This window comes from Perissodus microlepis, chromosome 2 (assembly GCF_051167445.1).
Source record: "Perissodus microlepis isolate ML-2025 ecotype Zambia chromosome 2, ASM5116744v1, whole genome shotgun sequence".
NCBI classification, from domain to species: domain Eukaryota; kingdom Metazoa; phylum Chordata; class Actinopteri; order Cichliformes; family Cichlidae; genus Perissodus; species Perissodus microlepis.
In genome coordinates this window covers 29,157,038-29,177,462 of record NC_140462.1, presented here as the reverse complement: position 1 = coordinate 29,177,462, position 20,425 = coordinate 29,157,038, and the positions used below count along the sequence as shown (strand labels likewise).

General features: G+C 39.1%; 1 protein-coding gene across 8 annotated transcripts in view; it reads left to right on the top strand.

Annotated features, from left to right (window-relative positions):
* The window catches only part of rapgef2b (Rap guanine nucleotide exchange factor 2b), a 109,911-nt gene that overhangs the window by 11,156 nt on the left and 78,330 nt on the right, over window positions 1–20,425 (top strand). For all 8 annotated transcript variants that reach the window (XM_084954569.1, XM_084954543.1, XM_084954532.1 and 5 more), the window contains exon 2: window positions 18,522–18,592. In XM_084954569.1, coding sequence (XP_084810695.1) covers window positions 18,522–18,592 — 71 coding nt within the window. The remainder of the gene's footprint in view (window positions 1–18,521; window positions 18,593–20,425) is intronic.

Here is a 20,425-nt window from a genome sequence, read left to right as displayed (position 1 = left end):
TCATCAGCGGCTCAGACTTTGACCAGGCTAATTGACACTTGACTTGGTTCACCTCAAACGGCAATCCACTGCCAGGAGTTTTCCCATATGGCCCTATAGTTCCTTCACACTTAAGCCACTCCTGTTGAGGGCAAACACTTTTCATTAATCATCCTTGCCACGATTAGTATGCAGATCTCCTTAGGTGTTGTGTTGCCTCAATGTAACAAAGACCAAGTATCAAAAATAGGCTTACATAACACTGCACTAGCAGTTCCTTTGAGAGGCTAATGTGTGTGCAATCTTCTTAAAGTGGTATTTGCTTATTTGTGATTGCGTAATCTGGTTCCCTCCAATGAGAAAGCAAACAAGGACTGTAAAGGGCCATACATAATTCTCTAAGAAAGGGAATATTGTTGAGAAAAGGGGCGTTAGTCTGAACTGTACAGCACAACACAATGAGCACAAGCCGGTGACAGAAACATGATTCTGTCATTGTGACTAGCATGTCATAATGACAACTCATGATGCTCCTGCAAGTTTATTCATTGTAAAAACCTCAGGCGAGTACATTTTCACTGGTGCTTCATTTCATCCATACTGTTAATGTGATTCTGTGTCAAGAGTGAAAACTCAAGATAATGAGAAGTGATTCAACCCTAGCATGGGGAGTAGTGGTTGGTGTTAATGTATTTTACCCACTTGGTTAAAAAATGCACATATTTGGGGTGGGAAATAATTCAGACATAGCTTATGTATTGTGGCTTGGCTACAGGGTTTTTATTGCACAGAATAACTTTCGATGTCCCTTAAAGATTTTATGAGTTGTATAAGCAAGCTAGGCTAAACTCTAGGCAAGGACTGACAGGACTGAGTCTGCCGTTAGTGGAAATTCAGTTTTACCATCCTTCACCAGGCTATACTGGCGTCTCCAGGTGGTTTTAAATGGTATTTTTTAAATCTCAGTTTTACCACCACATGGAGACTGTTTGTCTTTTGCATTGCTAGCAGCTCCTCCTTCAGCGTCTTTAGAAGGTAGCTGCATAGTAGGTGGTGTCCTGAACCTTGTTCACATTACCGCAATTCATTCTTATCCCTCTACAGGAAAAACATTTGTTTCTTATTATTTTATGCAGTAGGCACAGTACGTGTCATTAACACAATATAAAGGCTTCTCTACAGGGTATTTCTGCAAGTTTTTGCGAGTGCTATGGATCTAAGCCTCACTTTACCAATGAGATGCACAATATGTCAGATGTTTATAAGACAACTACTTGGTGAAAAGCACCCTTCAGTTAACCCTAAAGCGATCATTATGTTAGGTCTCTGTGAGGAAACATTTGATAGGTGAGGTGACATGATGTGACTCTTATCAACTGGAGGTGACTGGTTAGCATGTTTAAATGGAATGTTTTTCGTTAATATTTTTTGCTTTTTAGTAGATCGTGGCCTTGTTTATTTTCATTTACCATCTGTTTAAAGGTGATTTGTGCACTTGTTTAGATTGAATAATTTTATTTAATTTCGTTTGTCAAATTCACCCACTTTTATTTTATGGCCATTGTCAGTTGTCAGTCCCACAGATAAGAGCAGCAGGCACCTTCCTGTAACAGCATGTTGTGCAAAAGGTGTGTTATCCTCCATTCTAATTGGGGAAATAGCTGCATAGGTGATCTAGAGGATCTTCAGTGACTGTGTGAATAAAGTGCATGTGAAATCCTTGGAACTTCCTAACTTGTGATTCATGTGTGAAAGGGTTTGTGTGTGTTAACTGTAACCATGATGTAAAAGTAAACACGGAAATCTAAAAGCAAACAGCAGGTTAAAATGAAACTAAAGATGATGAGCCTCAAACACAAGTTTCATCCGGCTGAAGATTGTTTCAATAATGTTGTAATTTGCGTCTTCCAGTCACTCCCAGTCTGAAGATCGATTTTAAATTGAGCAATTATGAGATGCTTTAGAAGAGCTTTTTAAATGCCACGATACCCTATAAATACTTCTTATAGTTATTTTCCAATAGCCCTACCAGTGTGTAAGTGAAAATGAGTGTGTTTAAAGAGGCAAAAGTTGCAGTGATTCCTCATCTTATTTTAATTGATATCAGTGTGTTATTACTTGATGGTTAAAATCTTAATGGTGCTTAATTTTTAAAAAATGTGTTAATTGTACCTTTGGACTAAAGAGCTTGCTAGCCAGTTAAATACTACTTGTGCACAATGACAGGAAAACCCTTCAGCAGTTTTTGTTGTCTTTAGTTTCTATTTACATTGTAAGCTAATAGTTTCCTCACTGAGTCATTAATGGAATATTACAAAGTCTCATATGACTGTTAAGAAAATGGCGTTTGTTCAGTTAGCCAATTTGAGTAACTGTTATTAAAAATGTCACTTCAAAAGATGCTCTTATGTTGTACATAAAAATGTTGTTCATTTAAAATGTGCCACGTTCCTGTGGTTTCTTTTACTACTAGTTGTATTGATGTAGAATGTCTGCAACTGTGTTTATACTTGACTAAATGAAAACTGTATGTAATTACATGTTGCATGCTCTGCTATAGGCTTCTGTGCTTTGACTCCACCAGATCCACAAGTATAGTGTAGACACAATGACTCCCTGTTGCAAGCAGCTTGTGCTTGTCAAAAGCGTTTAAAATCACACCAGTCATATTGTCACTACATTGGAAATAGCCACTTTAGTTAAACTGTACCAACTGCAGTTGTGCACATGCCAGGTAGACTGAAAAAAGGGCTTGTGTTATAGACCATGAGTTGCAATAAACTCATGGTTTAAGTTAATTTATACAAATAAGAATGTGTGAGCCAATAAAATAAAATAAAATAAATAAATATCTTCATTTTTTTAAGTGCTACAAACGTGTATATAAGATTTACTTTAGTGCTGTTTAGGGCTGCCACGATTAGTCGACTAGTCACGATTACGTCGACTATCAAAATCGCCGACGACTGATTTAATAGTCGACGTGTCGTTTGAAGCTTTGTAAGATCACAAAAGATGCAGGAATAAGTAGTAGGATTTAAGAGTGTAATAACGGACTGAAACAGAAGAGGGCAGCACTGCATGTACAAGGATGCCAGCTGCCGTTAAACCTCGAAGAAGAAGAAGTAGCTCTGTCCCGGAATTCATAGCGCAGCCCAGCTCAGTTTCCAACAATGGCGGCAGCTAGTTAGTTTTAATATTACTCTTATTATTCTTTCTGGGTCACAAAATAAACGTTTAACATATTTTTAGGCGAGAATGTAAATGTGTAAACTTCAAATATCTGCTCAGTTTATCAAGACACCACATATTTTCAAAAGCGCTCCGACGTTTTCGGAGACGTCTGCTACCCACTAGCTCGATAGCTAGCAGGGGGCAAGGCTCACTAGAGCCCGTGAGAACATCGGACTCCCGGCAAATCGTTTTCAAACCCACCGCTGTCTTTCGCTACTCAGGTTAAACATATATGAGTCACTTAGATAACTTAACTTAAAATGTTATTGTTTGGCTTTTTTCAGTATTTTATTTGTTCCTGAGTAAATTGGTTTGGCTGAGATTAAAGTTCTAGTTTTTACACAGCTGAATAAACGTCAAGCAGACAGCTGATTATCAGAAGTGTGAGATGCTCGAGAATATACTCCGGTGTCCTGTTATATTTTAGATAGCAAGGAGTTTATTAAACTTCACCGAAACAATCTGCAGATTTCATTAAAATTTAATAAACTATCATCTTGCCTTTATTTTTAGTTAGCACATACCTTAACCACTTAAAGCTTTAAGCTAATGATAGTTATATAAGAGCAGATGCACGCTGGTGCAATAAGCTGTACGCTGTACGTCCAATGGATGCATGATCTGATTAGTCGACTATCAAAATAATCGTTTGTGGCAGACCTAGTGCCGTTATAGGCAGATTGAAGCCGTCTTATAAATCCTAATATTGGGGGGAAAAAAAGAACATCTATAGCCACTTGGTGGAACACAACAAAAGCAATTAAAGCAAATACAGACTGCTATAAGCCAATGTTCCAAGAAGACTCAATGAATTGAAACTGTGAACTTGAAAAAACCAATTAACTGGAGTTTTCTATCCTTCAGCTTTGATTAACTTGAATATGGCGAAGAAAAAGGGGGAAATTTCATCTTGTGACTGAAGTCTTTAAAGATCACAATGGTTTGCCATGTTTCTTTTGTAAAACTTCCTCAGGATATAGCCTGAAATCCCCTTCCTTCTGGAGGGGAGGCCTATTTCAGTATGAAGTGAAAGGCCTTGGGTGGGATCATAAGTCAGCTCTGTAAACAGGAAATTTCCATTCAGGACTTAAGTGGGCTTGTTGTGAACCAATGTGGTGCATATACCACATACAAGAAAATCAGTTGTTAAGTTGCGAAACATTTGCAAATCCTAAGCTGGGCTTCAAGAACTGACACTAATGTACAGCTTAATTGTGATTGCATGCTGATACCGCTATTTTCACACAGGAGACATTGTTGGCTTTGTATGCTTAAGTGTCTCTCTGCTGTTGCTTTGTAGCTGTTGTGACCTAAAGTGGCACCTGAGCAGATACATCGTCAGCTCTCATTGACTAAAGTGTTTTATTCCCTCCTGTAGCTTTTATTGGAATGGGGGAGGGGGCAGCATTGTTTCTTTGTCTCCTTTGGATTCAGCACCATGGTCACAGCTTTTGAGATAAAAAAGATGAGAAATCACACCTAAAACAGGCAAGCGCTAGACCCTGCTCCATTGTGATGGCAGACGATGAAAGAGCATAGATGACAATGTTGTTAGCTACTAACAAAGGCAATGGCGCTGGCTCACTCCCAGCTCAGAGGGAACTTGCTCTTCATGTGCTGATAATCCTGCAGCCTGAAGACCCTCTGGAAAAGCTCCAAACATGAGAGCACTGACACAGCTAAGGTTGCATTTAAAATCAATTTAGGAATTGAAAGCACAGGATTGCCAAGTGAAAAAGTAAGTCAATTAAGACATTGATTCTTTTTTTTTTTTTTTTTTCTCTTAAAATATCAAACGTGTGTTTCATGTCACCTTGAGTGCTACATAGTGTCAATTTTACTTTAATGGGCTTTTATACTAAGAAGCACTTTAAAAGCTTGGGTTCTTTTTTTTCCTGAAGGCTTTCAGTACTGTACTGGGGAGGGGAAGTGTGTGCTTTCTGTTGGGTTCACTATAGTATGCCTAAAAAATCAGGACCGTAAGACTGAAACATGTTTAGTCAGCTATTCTTTTGACAGTTTCTCTTTCTTTTATATGGGTGTGGGCTTTAAACGATATCCACTTAACAGCATCGAAATCCTTCGATGGGATTCTACATGAGATTTCAAACAAACAAACTCCATCGTCCCTCTGGTGACTTTAGCGTGTTTGTGGCCTTGGAGAGCTAATATGCGAAATCTTTGTGAAAGCTGTTTTCTTAGAGATTTTCACTGGTTGTTCCCTAGCAACCAGCAGCTATAGTAGCGTTGCAATGTAGGAATTACTTTCTGCAGGAAGCCATAGGAGAAAGCAGCGGAGATGGAAAAGATTGATTATTGAATTCTTTCAAATGCACCAGGGGGAGGATTGGGATTAATGCTTCTGCGGTTTAGGAATCAACAGCACAGTATTGAGTCCAGGCAGTTGGGGAACCAGTGTTATTCTGCTCCCATTGTCAAAGTCTGGGGGATTTTATTAGTAACTCTCCTCCTGCCTTGGGCTTCTATTTGTGTCAAGTTAATTGGACAGAAGAGGAGGGAAGCTGGAACTGAGTGTTTCTGGATCATTTAGGCCACCAAGCAAGCCATTTGGCTCGGAAAGATTAAAGCCCATCTACACCCTACTTTATCCACCCTATCCTTTTCTTTTCGTTTTTGCTTTGAGCCCTCGGATTGATCTTTATATGGTGTTGCGTAAGTCTGTGATGATTGCACTGCACCTCTTTGAGGCCTTTGTTTGAGAGAAATGGGGCAGGTTTCATTTGGCTGGACAGTTGGCTTTGTTCCCGGGTACGGACCTGCTACGATGAGGTTCAGTGACAGAGCAGAGAGATCCCTTTGTATCAAGTATTGGTCAAAGACCCCCATTGAGTCCACACTAAACCATTGTGGTGCTTATTGCTAGCTAAAAGAAGTGTGATGGTTTCACCCAAGACATTAGGATTATTAATAGTGATTATAAATGGATATTTAGATATACTTGAGTTTTTTTGTAGTTGTAAAATGAACAAATGAATATTGTGGATCCTCCATAGTTCAAAGTTGGTTCATATTAATCGGGATAAATATGCCATTGATTAAATTAAGCATGATTTTGTGCCCAATATTATCTTTTATGAAACATATTATCACATTTAAAGACATGCAACGATTTATTTGGCATTTTTGCTCCAAAATGATGTGAGTAATTAGTAGTCAAAAAGTTTAAGGATTAATTGATCAACACTCGAAGTTCCAAATATAAGAAAATGCGCAAACTGCATGTACGTATAATATTATACAGAGACCTCCAGGAGAGCCAGCACGTGTCAGTGCTGTGTTTGGAGTTTGGTACAGTGGTTGCCTCTGAATAAGTCTGTGGTCAGTCACATCACTGTGGTAACAAACTGTGTCAGGAGACCACAGACTGGCTGTTGCTTGCTTATACAGTGTTTGATTCAGTGACGAAGATGGTCCTGATTTTTAAATCTGGCCCTGTGGGCAACCCAGATGGATATCAAGTTTGATATTCATCCAAAGTCATGCTAAGTGAATTGACGCAACTGGAGAAACGGGTTCTAACACAACACTGTATTTATGAAGATAGAAGTGGATATGACAAGAAAAGAAGCGCAATAGCTGAACTTTTCACCTCAGGATTTAAAATTCTGCCAGTTTGTGACCACTTATACCAGAGCATGTGTTGAATTTTGTTTCAAAGCTTTTAATTGCATTCATTTGTAATCCCACATCCTTGGAACTTTTTCTTGTGATGCTGTTGATAGCTTTGACTTCCTGCCCTGTGTGGCAGTTCTCTAGTGTTACGGAGTGCAACTGAGTCAGCAAATAACATTTGGTGCTAATTAGATAGCCCTGAGATCCTGTATCAGTGTGGCTTGTGTGGATAATATTAAGCACTAGCAGACTGCTGCAGGAAAGCGAATTCTCACATAAAGAAGAAATCATGTTGTTGATCACCTCAAGGACAGCAGTGCAGTCTTTTGTCCTTGCAGTGTTTACTGCAGCTTCTGAATAAGTAATCGCTGTGTGTGTGCAAAGCAAGAAATTACCCCTTTCTCACCTTGTGCAACTTTCATCTGATAAATCATACTCCTATTGGTTATTTCATAAGAAATTCTCTCCACTTGTGAACAATGCAGCTATTTCCCAAATGCTGACCATAAGAACTTCTAAAACTATTTGTATACGTTATTTAAAGATGAGAAAAAATTTCACCTAGTTGACACTCTTTAAAGAAAAAAGAAATGGGAAGTTTTTTTTGTGTTCTTTGTGACAACACTTGTGTTAATAATGCATGATTAAATATATTTTGAATAGCGGCTGATGGTCATCTGTCACGGATCGTGCACTTTTGTTGGCACGTGTTGTGAAAGGACTAAATCTCAGAATAAACAATAAAGTGGTTTGTGTTGTTATCTTTATATCTGCATTTGACTCATCATGAAATGCTGCTTGTGTGACACCTTGGTAATGAGACACCTTTTTATAAGTTATCAACTGAGACTGAATCAGCTGACATTAATTTTTTTTAATCACTAGAGGTTTTTCTCAATGTGGTTTGAGCAAAAATCAATAAACTTCTTGTTCTTTCTATTTAAAAAAAAAAAACAAAACAAAAAAAAAACACTCGGGTGGGTGAGGTATTTATTTTGCAGCATTGTGCTGTCTTGCAGCCATCAGATGAGATGGTCAACATTGTGAGATATATTTTAACATGCTGCAGTGATACTCAAGCCCACTCTTTATATAACTTTATCTTTAGAATAGGTTGCTTGAGGTTTGGTGCACAATTCTGTTTGTGGAGGTGCTGGCCAGAATAAATTTGCACACATCCACTGCCAAAACACACATCCATGTAGGTAGGCTGTAGTATTGATCAAAGCAGGGATGGAAAGGTCAGTTACCCTTCATCTGTTGTTTTGACATACTTACCGCTAACAAAGTTTTGCTAGAGTTCAGTGAAGTGGGCACACTTCCTATTTTTGACATCTTGCAACTCGTAACCAAACTTACAGATGTCCCGCTGCTTCTGCACTCCAGCTTGCATCTGATTAGCATGCATCAGGAGACTGAGAGTGTTTCACCTCTTCAGGGTTTTATGCTGGCAGGCAACTCAAGTAGGTGCTGTTAAGCTCATTCACATGCCTCCCTGAGTCCTGTTCCAACCAGTCACCATGTCCACCAGCTGCCCTGACCACAGTGGGAAATAAACAGCAGCTCCCAAGTGCTTTTAAATTTTCCCTGTGACTGTTGAGTTGTTCTGCTCCACCGGGCCCTTCAACCTCCCACCATCATTCAGTGGTGTAATTCTATTCAATAAATTACATCAAGCTGGTGTAAAAGTGGAAGTGGAGGCCGTGTGGGTGTATTAGATGCCTTCCTGTTGACAAAAAAAGACTCCTGTCTTCTTCTCAGGCACATCTGAACAGGTGGCAGTGGAAGTGTAGTTGTTTTGTGCAACACTTAAATCTGCATCAGAAGCAAGAGGAAGAAGGTATGGACCATGTGCTCTGCTAGCTTAAGTTAACCCCAAGTGCTTAATGTTAGTAAGACTGCTAATTACCTTTGTGTAACATGTGCCAACTTCATTCCGGTGGCACAAGGTTTTAATATAGTCTCAGTGGTACAACACTGGTAATCTGAGGATTTAGCTCCTCCTTTTGATTCAACATTTAGCCTTTTGTACAAGCGACCATTTTTCATTAGTCGACAATGTGAAGAAGTACTTGCTAAATTACACTGAGTAGCATCTTTCCAGCCTTATCTTCATCTTGATTGTTTTGGTTTTTTTTTTTCTTTTTTGTCCAAAGTTAGTAATGTAATATTTCTTCTATTCTCTAGTTTCACTTCTTACTCTTGCCACATGCAATGTCTTTCCATGAGGGAGGGGAGGCAGGCACTCAATCTTTAGCATTTGGCCAAAGCAGTCAGCGATAACGGCATAACGTCACTCGTCACTGTGTGACCTTGTTGTAGCCCACAAAGCCTCCACCTGCTCTCTCACACAGGCTAATGGATAAAAATACCCAGCAGATCCCATACTCTCTGTCAATACAGATTCAAGGACAGCTGCTGACCACCCTGTTAACACAGGGAATGTTCAAACAAAGACGAGAGAATACACACATGCACACACTAATGCAAACAGCATCATACAGCAGCCCTGAGGAGTATGATGAATGTTGTGCACATTTTGGAATGAGCAGTTTTCATTGGTGTTTTGTCTGCCTGTCAGGGGCAGCTTTTCTCAGTCCCAGTTGCCACTGACACAAACATTTGTGCTGAGCAGACAATATAATGCAATATATTGCCATTAGCAGATACTGCATTGTAGGCAACATGACCCTCCAACCTTCAGCAGTGGCTGTCTGACTCCCAGTGGCCTCTTTACCTTGTTACACTACTCTAGGCAATTTACCACCTCATTCAGCTGGCCTGTCCACCGCATCATTCTCCAGCACTCAATGAAAATTGTTATTGCATCTGCAATGCAGACGTATGCTCTTTATCTGACAGCCACACATCAATAAGACTAACATTTAATTTCATACGACGCCATATTATTGTCCAAAAGAACGGATAAAAGGCACAACAGGATTTGTGCTGCTGTCTCTGTGCTTGTTTTTAATGAAAGTGACATTTAGCTGTTGAGCTTAATACTTTATTAAAATAAGACCTGAAAGACATGACACGGTTTTGAAAATTAGGGCTGTAAATAGAATATTATTTTGAGTTAAACACGTAATTAAAAATAGCAGAAAATAGTAAAAAGAAATTGGATTCCTTTTGTTAAGATTTGGTGTTGTTTTCTGTCCCCTTTAACCAGTCGAATAATGTTATAATGTGATTTATATTGTTAAAATTATGGAGTTTTAATTATTACTCATTTGTTACTTATGGTAGCTTGTCGTCTTTTTGTTATTTTCTTCTTTTTTAAAATTTCAAGTCTTCTAAAGATTTTCAAAATACTATTTGATTTGCATGTTTTCATGGTTTCAAAAGCCAAAATTTAGCATTTTGTGTCATTTTTGTTTACAATTACACATATAGTAGTATTTAAACGTGAGAAAACTTATTAAGTCAGTTGGTTTGGAGTCATTTAACACATCTAACACTAAAATATGCTAAAAATTCTTTAATTCTGCCTTCATGGATAGTTTACTCAGATGGTTCCTGTATGCCATGTGTACCTGCCATAGGTTAGTGAGGAGTAGGGGATGAGGGGCATGACTGAGATGGCCTCTTTGAACCTTGTGTGTGTCTGTGTGGTGTGGTCACTGAGATATCTAGCCAGCGCCATGTGAGGAATGCAAGCCTCACCCCGACCTGACACATAAGACGACCCCTGCAAAGTCTTGGTAACTGATTCTTCTCTCAATGTGGGGGGACACAGCGGGGCAAACCTGGAATGGGTCAAAACTTCCAAGGAATGCTGCGGATCATGATGTGGTATGCGGCTACACAGAACTGATACCTGAATGACTGACTGAATAAGAGCAAGCTTTAGGAAAGATGCTATCTGGTTATGTCTAAAATAAATTTAAAAAAAAGAAAGAAAAAAAGTTGTATCACAGTTCGAACAGTTGCGAGTTGCATTCCTGCGTCGTCATTATGGTATCCAACCCCGATGGGCTTTTTTTTGCATACTAAATCTTTGCTGTCTGCTTCCAACCTTGAAGCGGTCGCAGTAAAGTTCACAGGGTGAAGGTATGGAGAGAGAAGCTCAGCCCGTGGTGACAAATGAGCGATTGTTATAAAACTAGGTCGTCCTCTTTCCCAAGTCGTGGGGGATTAATTTGTGCTTTTTGCAGCTATTTTCTGAAACAGAACAACAACAAATCCTCTCTGCGCAAAGTGCTGTGATTAGGACAGCCTTTGCTTCTCTGGCTGCCAGGGATCAAGATGGTAAGCATCTTAGACAGGGATAGCATAATGAGAGAGAACAGAGCTGCAGCTTGTCGCCTGCACATTTGAAACTGCAGTCTTAATGGTCTCAAATTGCATTATTTTAAATCTCACATTCAGATTCTTCTGACATTTCACACACTTTGTCAGCACTTTCCAGGGAAAGTTTTCTTTCTTGGTAAGTGAAAAACACATTTACATCGGTTTAGCATATGACGCATCGACAATAAAATTCCACGTCGATAAATTTTTATGGTTGACATCATCGATTATAGCGACTAATCGCAACCGTAATTAAGATGTTGGTGTGCTCGTACAGCTCGATTTGTACTCTGAGCACGGGTTGCTCCTCGAAACCACCACCCAGGACAGAATGAAAGATCAGGATTTGCCAAATTCCACAGCTTGCCAGTGAGATGTTAGTCACTGTGAAAACTTATTCAGACATGTTCTTTACAAGTTGCCTGGCAGTGCTGACAAAAGTACATATGCTCCACAGCAGGTGGCCATTTCTCTCACACTCACTGCGCCTCTGTTTCTCTGTACATTGGCTTGATAACAAGAGCTAAGACGCTGGCTAAGAAGAAACAAAACAAAAACATACCTGTTTGGCATTTTCACAAGTTTGGAGACTAAATTAATAATCCATTAAAATGTTCATTGATTATAAAGGTGCTTAATCAGTGTACTTTTACTTAAATTTAGGTAAGATGGTCGGTTACTTTAATTACAGGGTTAGAAAATGACAAAAAATATTTTCAGATATGAGGATTTGCTTCCTTTCTGGTTGATATTGATTTACATTCAACTTGGCATCACAGAAAACACAATTGATGTGTCACAATTTGAGAACAGCTTGTGGTTTTATTTTGGATATTTGGCTTGGTAAAAGATTAACTGATTAATCAAAAAACGGTAATCCTCTGATACCAAATAATAAAAACTAATCAGAGTAGAATAGATGCTTGCTCCATCTGCTATTTGTGTAACAGGGGGAAAGATTAACACAGAAACGATGCTGAAAGTTGAGGAAGAAGGCATGTTCCTGACTGTCAAATATGCAGTTTGCAAGCAGGGTTTTGCCCCACAGGTAAATAGCAGAAATATGCTGTGGTACCTGAAAGCTATCCTCAGAATGCCAGGGTACATGAATTGAATTTTTTTTTGTGGTTTGTATTGCTCCACATTTCAGTTTCAGAAATCTCAGTTCTCTCAACTTTTTTTGTATTTAAACAACATATCACAGAACAGTTCTTCCCTTTAAACAAAAGCATAAAAACAAAATAAACTGAGGATCAATGCAAAACATTTTTCTTGTCGGGCAGTGAAGACGAGTGCTTGCGGGCACTAATGGCGACAGCTTGAAGATGTAAATGTTAACAAAGGTGACTCTATTATTGATTTACTGTGCTGGGCGACTCAGCGAAGCACTGAACAAGCAATCGTGCGTCTGGTTTTATGGGTTTACAACATTTAATTGGTCATTTCTATACAATATATCAACATAGCATCACTATCTACAGTTTGCTCACTCTGTTGACACATATAACCAGATTTTTTTTTTATCCTGTAATAACGAATACTTCTATCCATAGAGTTTGAAAGTTTGAATCATCTGCATGTGTTTATGTGTTTATAACCAAAACTCTGATATCATGCAGCTGTCTGAAATCCATTGCTTTGAGAGAAATGAGCTGCCCTTCTAAGCTTCATCTAGGGTGGTTAGATAGTCAGAAAAGTGTCATCTTAAAAGAAGTAACAAAGGGCAGCACCAAGTATAAGATAAGGAAGGATAAAACTGTCATCATGAAATCATGCAATGCTACTCAAGAATATGAATCTGGAAAGACTAGGTTCCCCTTTTAAGAAGGACACTTGCTGTTAAAAAAACTATCTGAACATCCATCAGGATACTTGGGCATCAGAAATGTCCTTTGCTTCCCTACCAGAGCCTCTTTTGTTTACCTCTCCCACAGTGTCTCATTGTTTTTGAAATGTTTCAGCCCCTTTCTTTGATGTTTCTCTGCAGTGGGTGATAGATGAATGCAGAGGTCTGCTATCTGCACTCAGCCAGAGCCAGTTGAATAAATGGACTGGGCATTTTTGTCACAGTGAAAGGGCCTGACCAAAGGAGAGCTTCCTGTGTGCTGAACAGACACTGTGGTGTTAAGAGATAAGAAAGGTGGAGGTTTTCCCTAACTGTCGTTTAGGATGCAGAGCTGTTTGAGGTAATCCAAAAGATATTTAAATTGTAGTATTAATCACTTAATCACATTTGACAGCTTAGTCGCTAAAATACCTGAGAACTTCTTTCACCGAGGTCAATGTACTGATTTTTATTTATTTTTATGGAGTTACCCAGATCCATGTTAAAATTTAATGGGTGCTTCTTTTGTCCATTCTGCACCTATCATATCATTTTAATGAATTTAAGCATCTTTGTTTTTGAGAACAAAAAGCACCAGTGACATGCCTGCTCCTTCAGTCTGACAAAGGAATGAGCTCATTCCTTCACGATGAGGTCATGAGATGGTACCTGATGTGGTAAAACTTGTCAGAAAGGAATTTGTTCTGTCAGACTTGCAAGCGCATAAATTAGTCCTTTAATTGACTTGTTGATTAACAAAAAATAAATAAATGGCATCTCGACTGTTGTTGCCAAAGACATGAGGTCGATATCAAGGAAATGCTGTACGCACTACCGTCTCGTGCTATGCATAGTTTTCAAGAGTTTTAGGTCTAAAATAAATTGTGTTTTGCTTTCCCGTCACTCGTGTCATGTGTGTTATGCAGCAAAACAATTCTTTTACCCCTCAGGTCACCGATATAGCCGTTTCTCGGAATTATCTTTTTCCTAACGTATTGCATTTGTTTTTACTGCAACCTCCAGTTGTTTTAGGTTATGGGAAACCTCAGTGAAAATAAGGCAGGAAAAACATCACAACTTCCTTGACCTCCCTCTGCACACTGAATGCTTTGCCACTCAACAGGCTGGCAACAGGCCCGACAGTGCACCCTTTCCCTCTGGGGCCTTACATAAGGGGTGGAAAATGGAAGCCGCTTGGTGTGTGTGTGTGTGTGTATGTGTATATGTGTGTGTGTGTGTGTATGTGTATGTGTGTTTGCAAGCCTAAAACTAGGAAGACAAGGCCTGCTATTGTTTAATTTGTATCCTGGATAGGAAATGCCTCCACTCGTCTTACTGCATTGCACTGCTACCATCTGTCTTACAAATGACTCTGTAGAGTGATGACATATTGTGTTGCATCAGGGAAATAACTGAGGGACTTCACAAAGAGGTTCAGTGGCAGTATGTAAATGGTATGTGAGGAACGTCGTGGCTAGTTTTGCACAAACAGCTTTGAAGCATCCCCGGGGCTTTATAGAGCACAAACAGCATCTTGGTATGTTTTTCCTCCTGTGGGGGCCACCTGTGTTCTTGGAAGGATTAGTTTTGAAAAGGAAGGGGGAGGGATTAGATGGCGTCACTGAGTGCAGCCTGGGAGTTTGAGCTGCCAGAAGTTTTTGAGTTTTTTTTTTCTTTTTTTTAAAAAAATGAACAAGCTTTGTCTTTAGACAAACAATGAGGAGAATTTTTGGCTAGACTCAGCCTTCATCAGCATGTCCTAGTTTCTGCTGCCCACTGCTCTTTCCTTCCTGTCTCTGTTCGAGGAGAGAGTGGCTGAGACGAAGGATCAACAGAGCAGTAAAAGAGCATGAAGCAAGCATCACCTAAATGATGAAAGTTTATATCAAAGGGCCTTCATTTTGATTTTGGATCTAGGAGAAAGAGTGATAATAAAATCAGCTTTTACAAGTCTGTGCAAAGGCTTCAAATAGTGAAATAAAACAAATGAATTTTATTAAAAAGCACCGTTTGGTTTGAATTTGATGCCATGGTCCACGCTCTGAAACTTTCATTTATCGTTTTCCTGTGTACTTTGTGGCGATCGTGTTTGGCTCAGTGTAAATAGAGACCAGTATTAGAAAGAAAATCCAACCGGAAAATGTAAGGCTCAGGGAGTGGAAAAGATGGGGTCCATTACATTCTTTCCATACGGTCAATCTAAAATATTTGAGACTGAAGCCACAATTGATGGTTCTGCATATTTCTTTCTGCTAGGCTGTGTTTCAGTGGCGCTGTTTTATTCACGGTTATGTCACTGTGAAAAGGAGGTTTAAGAAAACTCTGCAACCCTGCCATCTAGTGGTCTCCTTTGGTTTGAATTCTGTGTCTATGCTTAAGTTAGAGCAGTTATTATTAGTATTTTATTTTTTATTAACCCAGTATATGCTAAATGTTCCCCAAACCAAGATAATAATGCAAACAATGCAACCAAGTTCCTGCTTGGAGGTATTTGTAGTGGCGATGTTGCTGTTGCGGGGTTTGTGCTTTTACCATAGCAAAGCCACCAACATGCATTATAAATATAATGACCTAATGTGTCAGAAGGTCATGCACACACCCAATGTTACAGAATTTGCAACAAAAGACTGTATAAGAAAACTAGAGTTTTCTTTAATGTAATGTAAAGAAATGTCTTTAGTGTTGCTGCTTTTGTGGTGTGCAGGTAGCACATAGGATGAGTTTGGCTGAGAAGGATTTGCAGTTTGGGAAGATTTGAATTATTTTTTCTTAAAAATTTGTTTTGGTTTAGGCCAAATTCAGAAAATACTTTTATTATCTTCAGTAACTAAATAAGTGCGGATTTGTGTTATTTGAATGAGGGTGTACCTTTGTGCCCTCGGTGAACCTGGTGAATCAAAGTTGTAGTTCTCCTTCCAGCCAGTAGGTGGCAGTAGACGTCTGATCATTATGCCGTGACTCCTGTTCATTGTGTTTCTGACCACAGACACAGTGAACATAAGGATTTGGTTAGTGGGGATATCACAGTGTGATGTAATAGGGCTAGGCAACCCTTGGGGTAAATCGAGTTTCTGTTTGTGTCCGTTTTATGAAGACCAAACCCAAATTTTAAAAACTGTTTGGGGCTGACTTGATATATATGTGGTGTTTCATGAAAGCCTGAATATTTATTGACAGCCCTCGGGGAGTCACTGTAAGTAAAGATCGCAGGCTTAACCTCACTTTCTCTTAGCTGAGAGTTGGATCTTTTCGGGATCAGCTGCTTAACTTGGAACTTAATAAATGGATTAAAAAGCAGAACATTTTGGCTCATTTTGCTTTTTCCTTTTTAGAGTTTAATTACTCCTTTTTTCCCCATTTCTTTTGCTTACCTAGGTTTTGTTTTTGTTTTTTTGTGGGTTTTTTTTTTTTTTTTTTTCACGGCCCCATCCAAGCCCCTCACATATGGCTGTGTTCCCCCAGAGAAGCTGGAGGAGAGGTGGCTAGGGATAGGGAGGTCTGGGCTTCTTTGCTTAGGCTGCTGGCCCCGGATAAACGGAAGAACATGGATGGATGTTTTTTTGTTTTTTTATTCCTATACATTTTTTATTTTATTTTATTTATTTTTTTTATTTTTGTAAATTTTTGCTCCGACTTAACTCTACCTAGTACCCCAGCTTTGGGCCAAACTACTCTAGTTTCTATATTTTGCTTATAGTTTTGATGATAAAAATGCTAAAATTACTCACTTGAAACAAAAAGAAATGTTTATACAAAGGCTTGTAACACTGAGGCTCCTCTGACACTCCCCTCCTCCTCTGCTGACACATTTTGTGACACCAATTCAGCACAAACTGTGTCATTCAGTATTTGTGACCAGCATTTCATAAAATTTTCAATAAGCTGATCGTTGTTGCTCTCAGAAACATAACCCAGACACAGGGTGTCCATTCTGTGTCGCTTCATGCGCGTGTTTGTGTGTCTGGCCGGGTCTTAACACAGGCTCTCTGTTATCCCGTCACTCTGCTGTCGGCATATCCACCTCCAGTTGCCGCCGACAAAGGCTTCCCAGTGGCTTCGACCAGCAGTGCACCACAAACGCACACACAGTCCGTGCCCCAGTGTGTGCCAGTAGACAGTGGAGTAGCTGTGCAGCCTGCCAGCTCTCAGTGAGGGCCACTTTGTTTCACCTCTGGCTTGGACTCATGCCAGACAATCTGAGAGTCAGTCACTGGGTCAATTAATGAAGTAATTGAATTGGGAGTTTATAGTTATTCAGTGGAGCTCCTATGTGAGGTGCTTTATTGCTTTCTATTCCAGTGTTTGCTTATGCAAGTCAATGTCACCGCCCGTGTGAAATGTTGTCTGCCATTCAAGTACCCTGTTTGTCTGCTGCAGCATCAATGATCAGCATTTTAATAGGGTGTCTATGGGCTCTTAAAAAAAGTCTTAAAATGTCTCAGAGTATGCATTTACTAATAAAAGGCCTTAGAAAATTCAAATTCATTTTGGATGAGTCTCAAATGTCTTTAGTCTCACCACTGTGAGACTTTTTCCAGCACACAATGCTGTTGTTTTGTCCCTCTGTACACATTTTAGATTGTGCACTGGGAGTGCATCATTGAGGCTGTGCTTTACAGATCAAAAATCCCCTTTTCATGTTCTTTATATGTGTGCAAAAGCAGTTATGACGATTTGTCCTGTGGCCTGCCAGGCTTGTAATATACTGAGAGGAATCCTGTGGATGAGGATGACAAAGGAGGCTTCGCTAGCCTCACTAGCCAATTTACACAACAATAATGTTCTTAAACTTAACCAAACAATGCAATTTTTGTCTTACTTTCCTTAAAAAGGTCTGAATTTACCTTGAAATTTCAACTTGAAAGTGAATAATGGTGAATAATTTTGTTGTATCTAAATCTGTTTCAATTTTATTCAATTAAAAAAATAAGTAATGTTGCGGTTGGTTGATTTGAATATTGAGTAAGGGCTTCTTTTTAAGCAATCAGTGTGGCCTGAGCTTTTAAAGCCTTTGTTAAAGAAGGAAATCAATAATTTACAGGTTCCATTGTTTCAATAATCTTTTGGTTTTCTGTGTTTTATACAGTAAAAGTTTCTTTGACTTCTGGATTATTTTCTTGATATAACAGACATTGACTGTCACTTTTGGAAACAGTTTTGAGCATTTCTCATAATTTTGTAATATTTTACAGACAAAATGGAAAATAGGAAGGGGGGGGGTTATTAAGAAAAGGATGGCTGAATGGACCGATGACGAAGATGAACGACCCTTTTGTGCCATCACTTTGAAGCTAGAGCTGCAACTACCATTTTATTTTCACATTATTTCACATTTTCATGCATTTCACACTAAATTGTAATTAATCATCTTCCAGAGTGCAAAGAGACATTAAGTCATATTTTATCTGAGCACTGGTCCAAACCCTGGACAACTTAGAGTTGAAGTTAGTGGAACTATGAGTAGAAACTGTTTGTTTGGTGTGGCTACTGCCAGTTAATTTTCTATCGATCACTTCTCTGATCAATAAGCTAAAATATGTATGTTCTTCTTTTTCAGGACCTGGAGATCGTCTACTCTTATCTCCATGGGATGGAGGCCTTATCCAACCTGCGAGAGCACCAGTTGAGGTGAGTCTCTGCACACCTCCCCTGTACTTGATTAACATTTCCTGGAGCTTGATATTCCCATTGCATGAATTTAAAATTCAAATGAATGCGTGGTGACAACTCCTCAGTGTATGCTGCATTGTTGTCAGGGGTGGAAAATTAACGTTGAACCACTAGCTATGCTGTATGCTATTGAGCTACTTCTATTTTTTTGTAATCCAGGAGCCAGTGCACCATCCAACAGCATACTTATTGGAATTTATTTTTTAGACTATAATTTACAATAAGCATCTAAGTGCAGTTATTACTATAATATATGGTCGGTCTCTAGCATCTTAAACCAGCATATTTATTATTCAGTTTTAAGTACTTCTGGACCTTTGAGTCTTTCTTCATAACACAGAATAACATATGTTCATTCTTCATATATTAACTGGCTGGAACGTCATTTTTAACAAATGGACATAAATATCACTACATTTTAGTGAGCTTCTCATTTCAGTCAAGAATGTATTTTGTAATATTTCTTTAAAGTTGACCTGCTTTTCTTATTTTCAGTTTTTGACATACAGCTTATTTTATGATGGATCTCGATGGTTTGAGTTGGTGCACCAGCTGAAATGAGCCATTTTGGCTCCTCTGTCTTCTCAAGAGGACAAATAAAAGGACTTTTCTCCTCCAGATAAAAATAAATGATACCTGCCATCAGACTCTTAAATCTTGATTATTACCAGCCTCAATACCACTTATCCATGCCCAGCTTCTAAAACTGCAGAAGTAATTTTTTCTCTTCCCAGTTGTATAAATCTCTGTTTGAAACTTTAGCCAGCATCTAAAATATCTGCTATGACTAAACTGTAAACTGACTAAATGACTAAAGCGAAGTCATTGTTGCACTTTTCCCCTAATAATCTGTGCCTATACCCGACCGGGTCCCCGTGAGGCCATACTCTCTGCTGAAACCTTGAAGTATTGAGCCCTCCCTGCTCTACTATTCATGCGTCAGTTTGCCTTTGGCTCCTCCATCTTCTCTGCCTGGCACACACTTTCCAAACACTGCATGTCAGAAGTCTGTTCCCAGCATGCCTCGTGTGCATACATGTGGATTATACTAGCAAGGGAACAATGTGGCGGTGCATGACCCGCGAGCTAGAACATTCCACTGTGTGACCCCTCAGAGGCCTCCAGCACTAACCCCTCTCCCTCCTCCTTGTTTTGGATCGTACAGAAAAGGAATGTCCCCGTAGTCCCACAGACCAACCCCTTTTGCCAACTTCAGTTTCAGTAACTTAAAAAAAAAAAAGAAAAGAAAAAAAAGCTCCCAGCCAGACATCCCACTAACGATGGGATTATATTATACTTCTGTTGTCTGAACATTTTGGGAGGAATGTGTTGTTTTTCTTCTGTGATCCTTTTTCACAGTAACTTGTTTTTCTTGAGCTGGGATTGTTTTTAGGTCTTCGTATAAAGAGGCTACAACATGCTGTCCACCCGCAGCTGTTTTTGAAAGCATTTGTGTTTTGATCAGTTACTGTTTACTACAGTTGTTTGCATGTAATGTTGAAGAGCGTTTGTCTTCTCTATACAGGCATCTGGGGAAAGCCTGACATGAATGGACTTAAAGTGAAAATGTTTCGATTCCAGAATTTAGAACATAAAAAAATGAAATATATATAAAGTTATAAAAGAATTTACTGCACAAAAAGAATACAAGAAGCTGTGAGGCTGGATTTTTAAGGGCAGAGTTATGTTTACAGATATTATCAAATATATTTTTTTGCCTCTGTACAGGCAACAAGAATGCCAGACTGTCTGTTCTTCCCAGGCCCAGAAGCTGGATATTTGCTACAGACA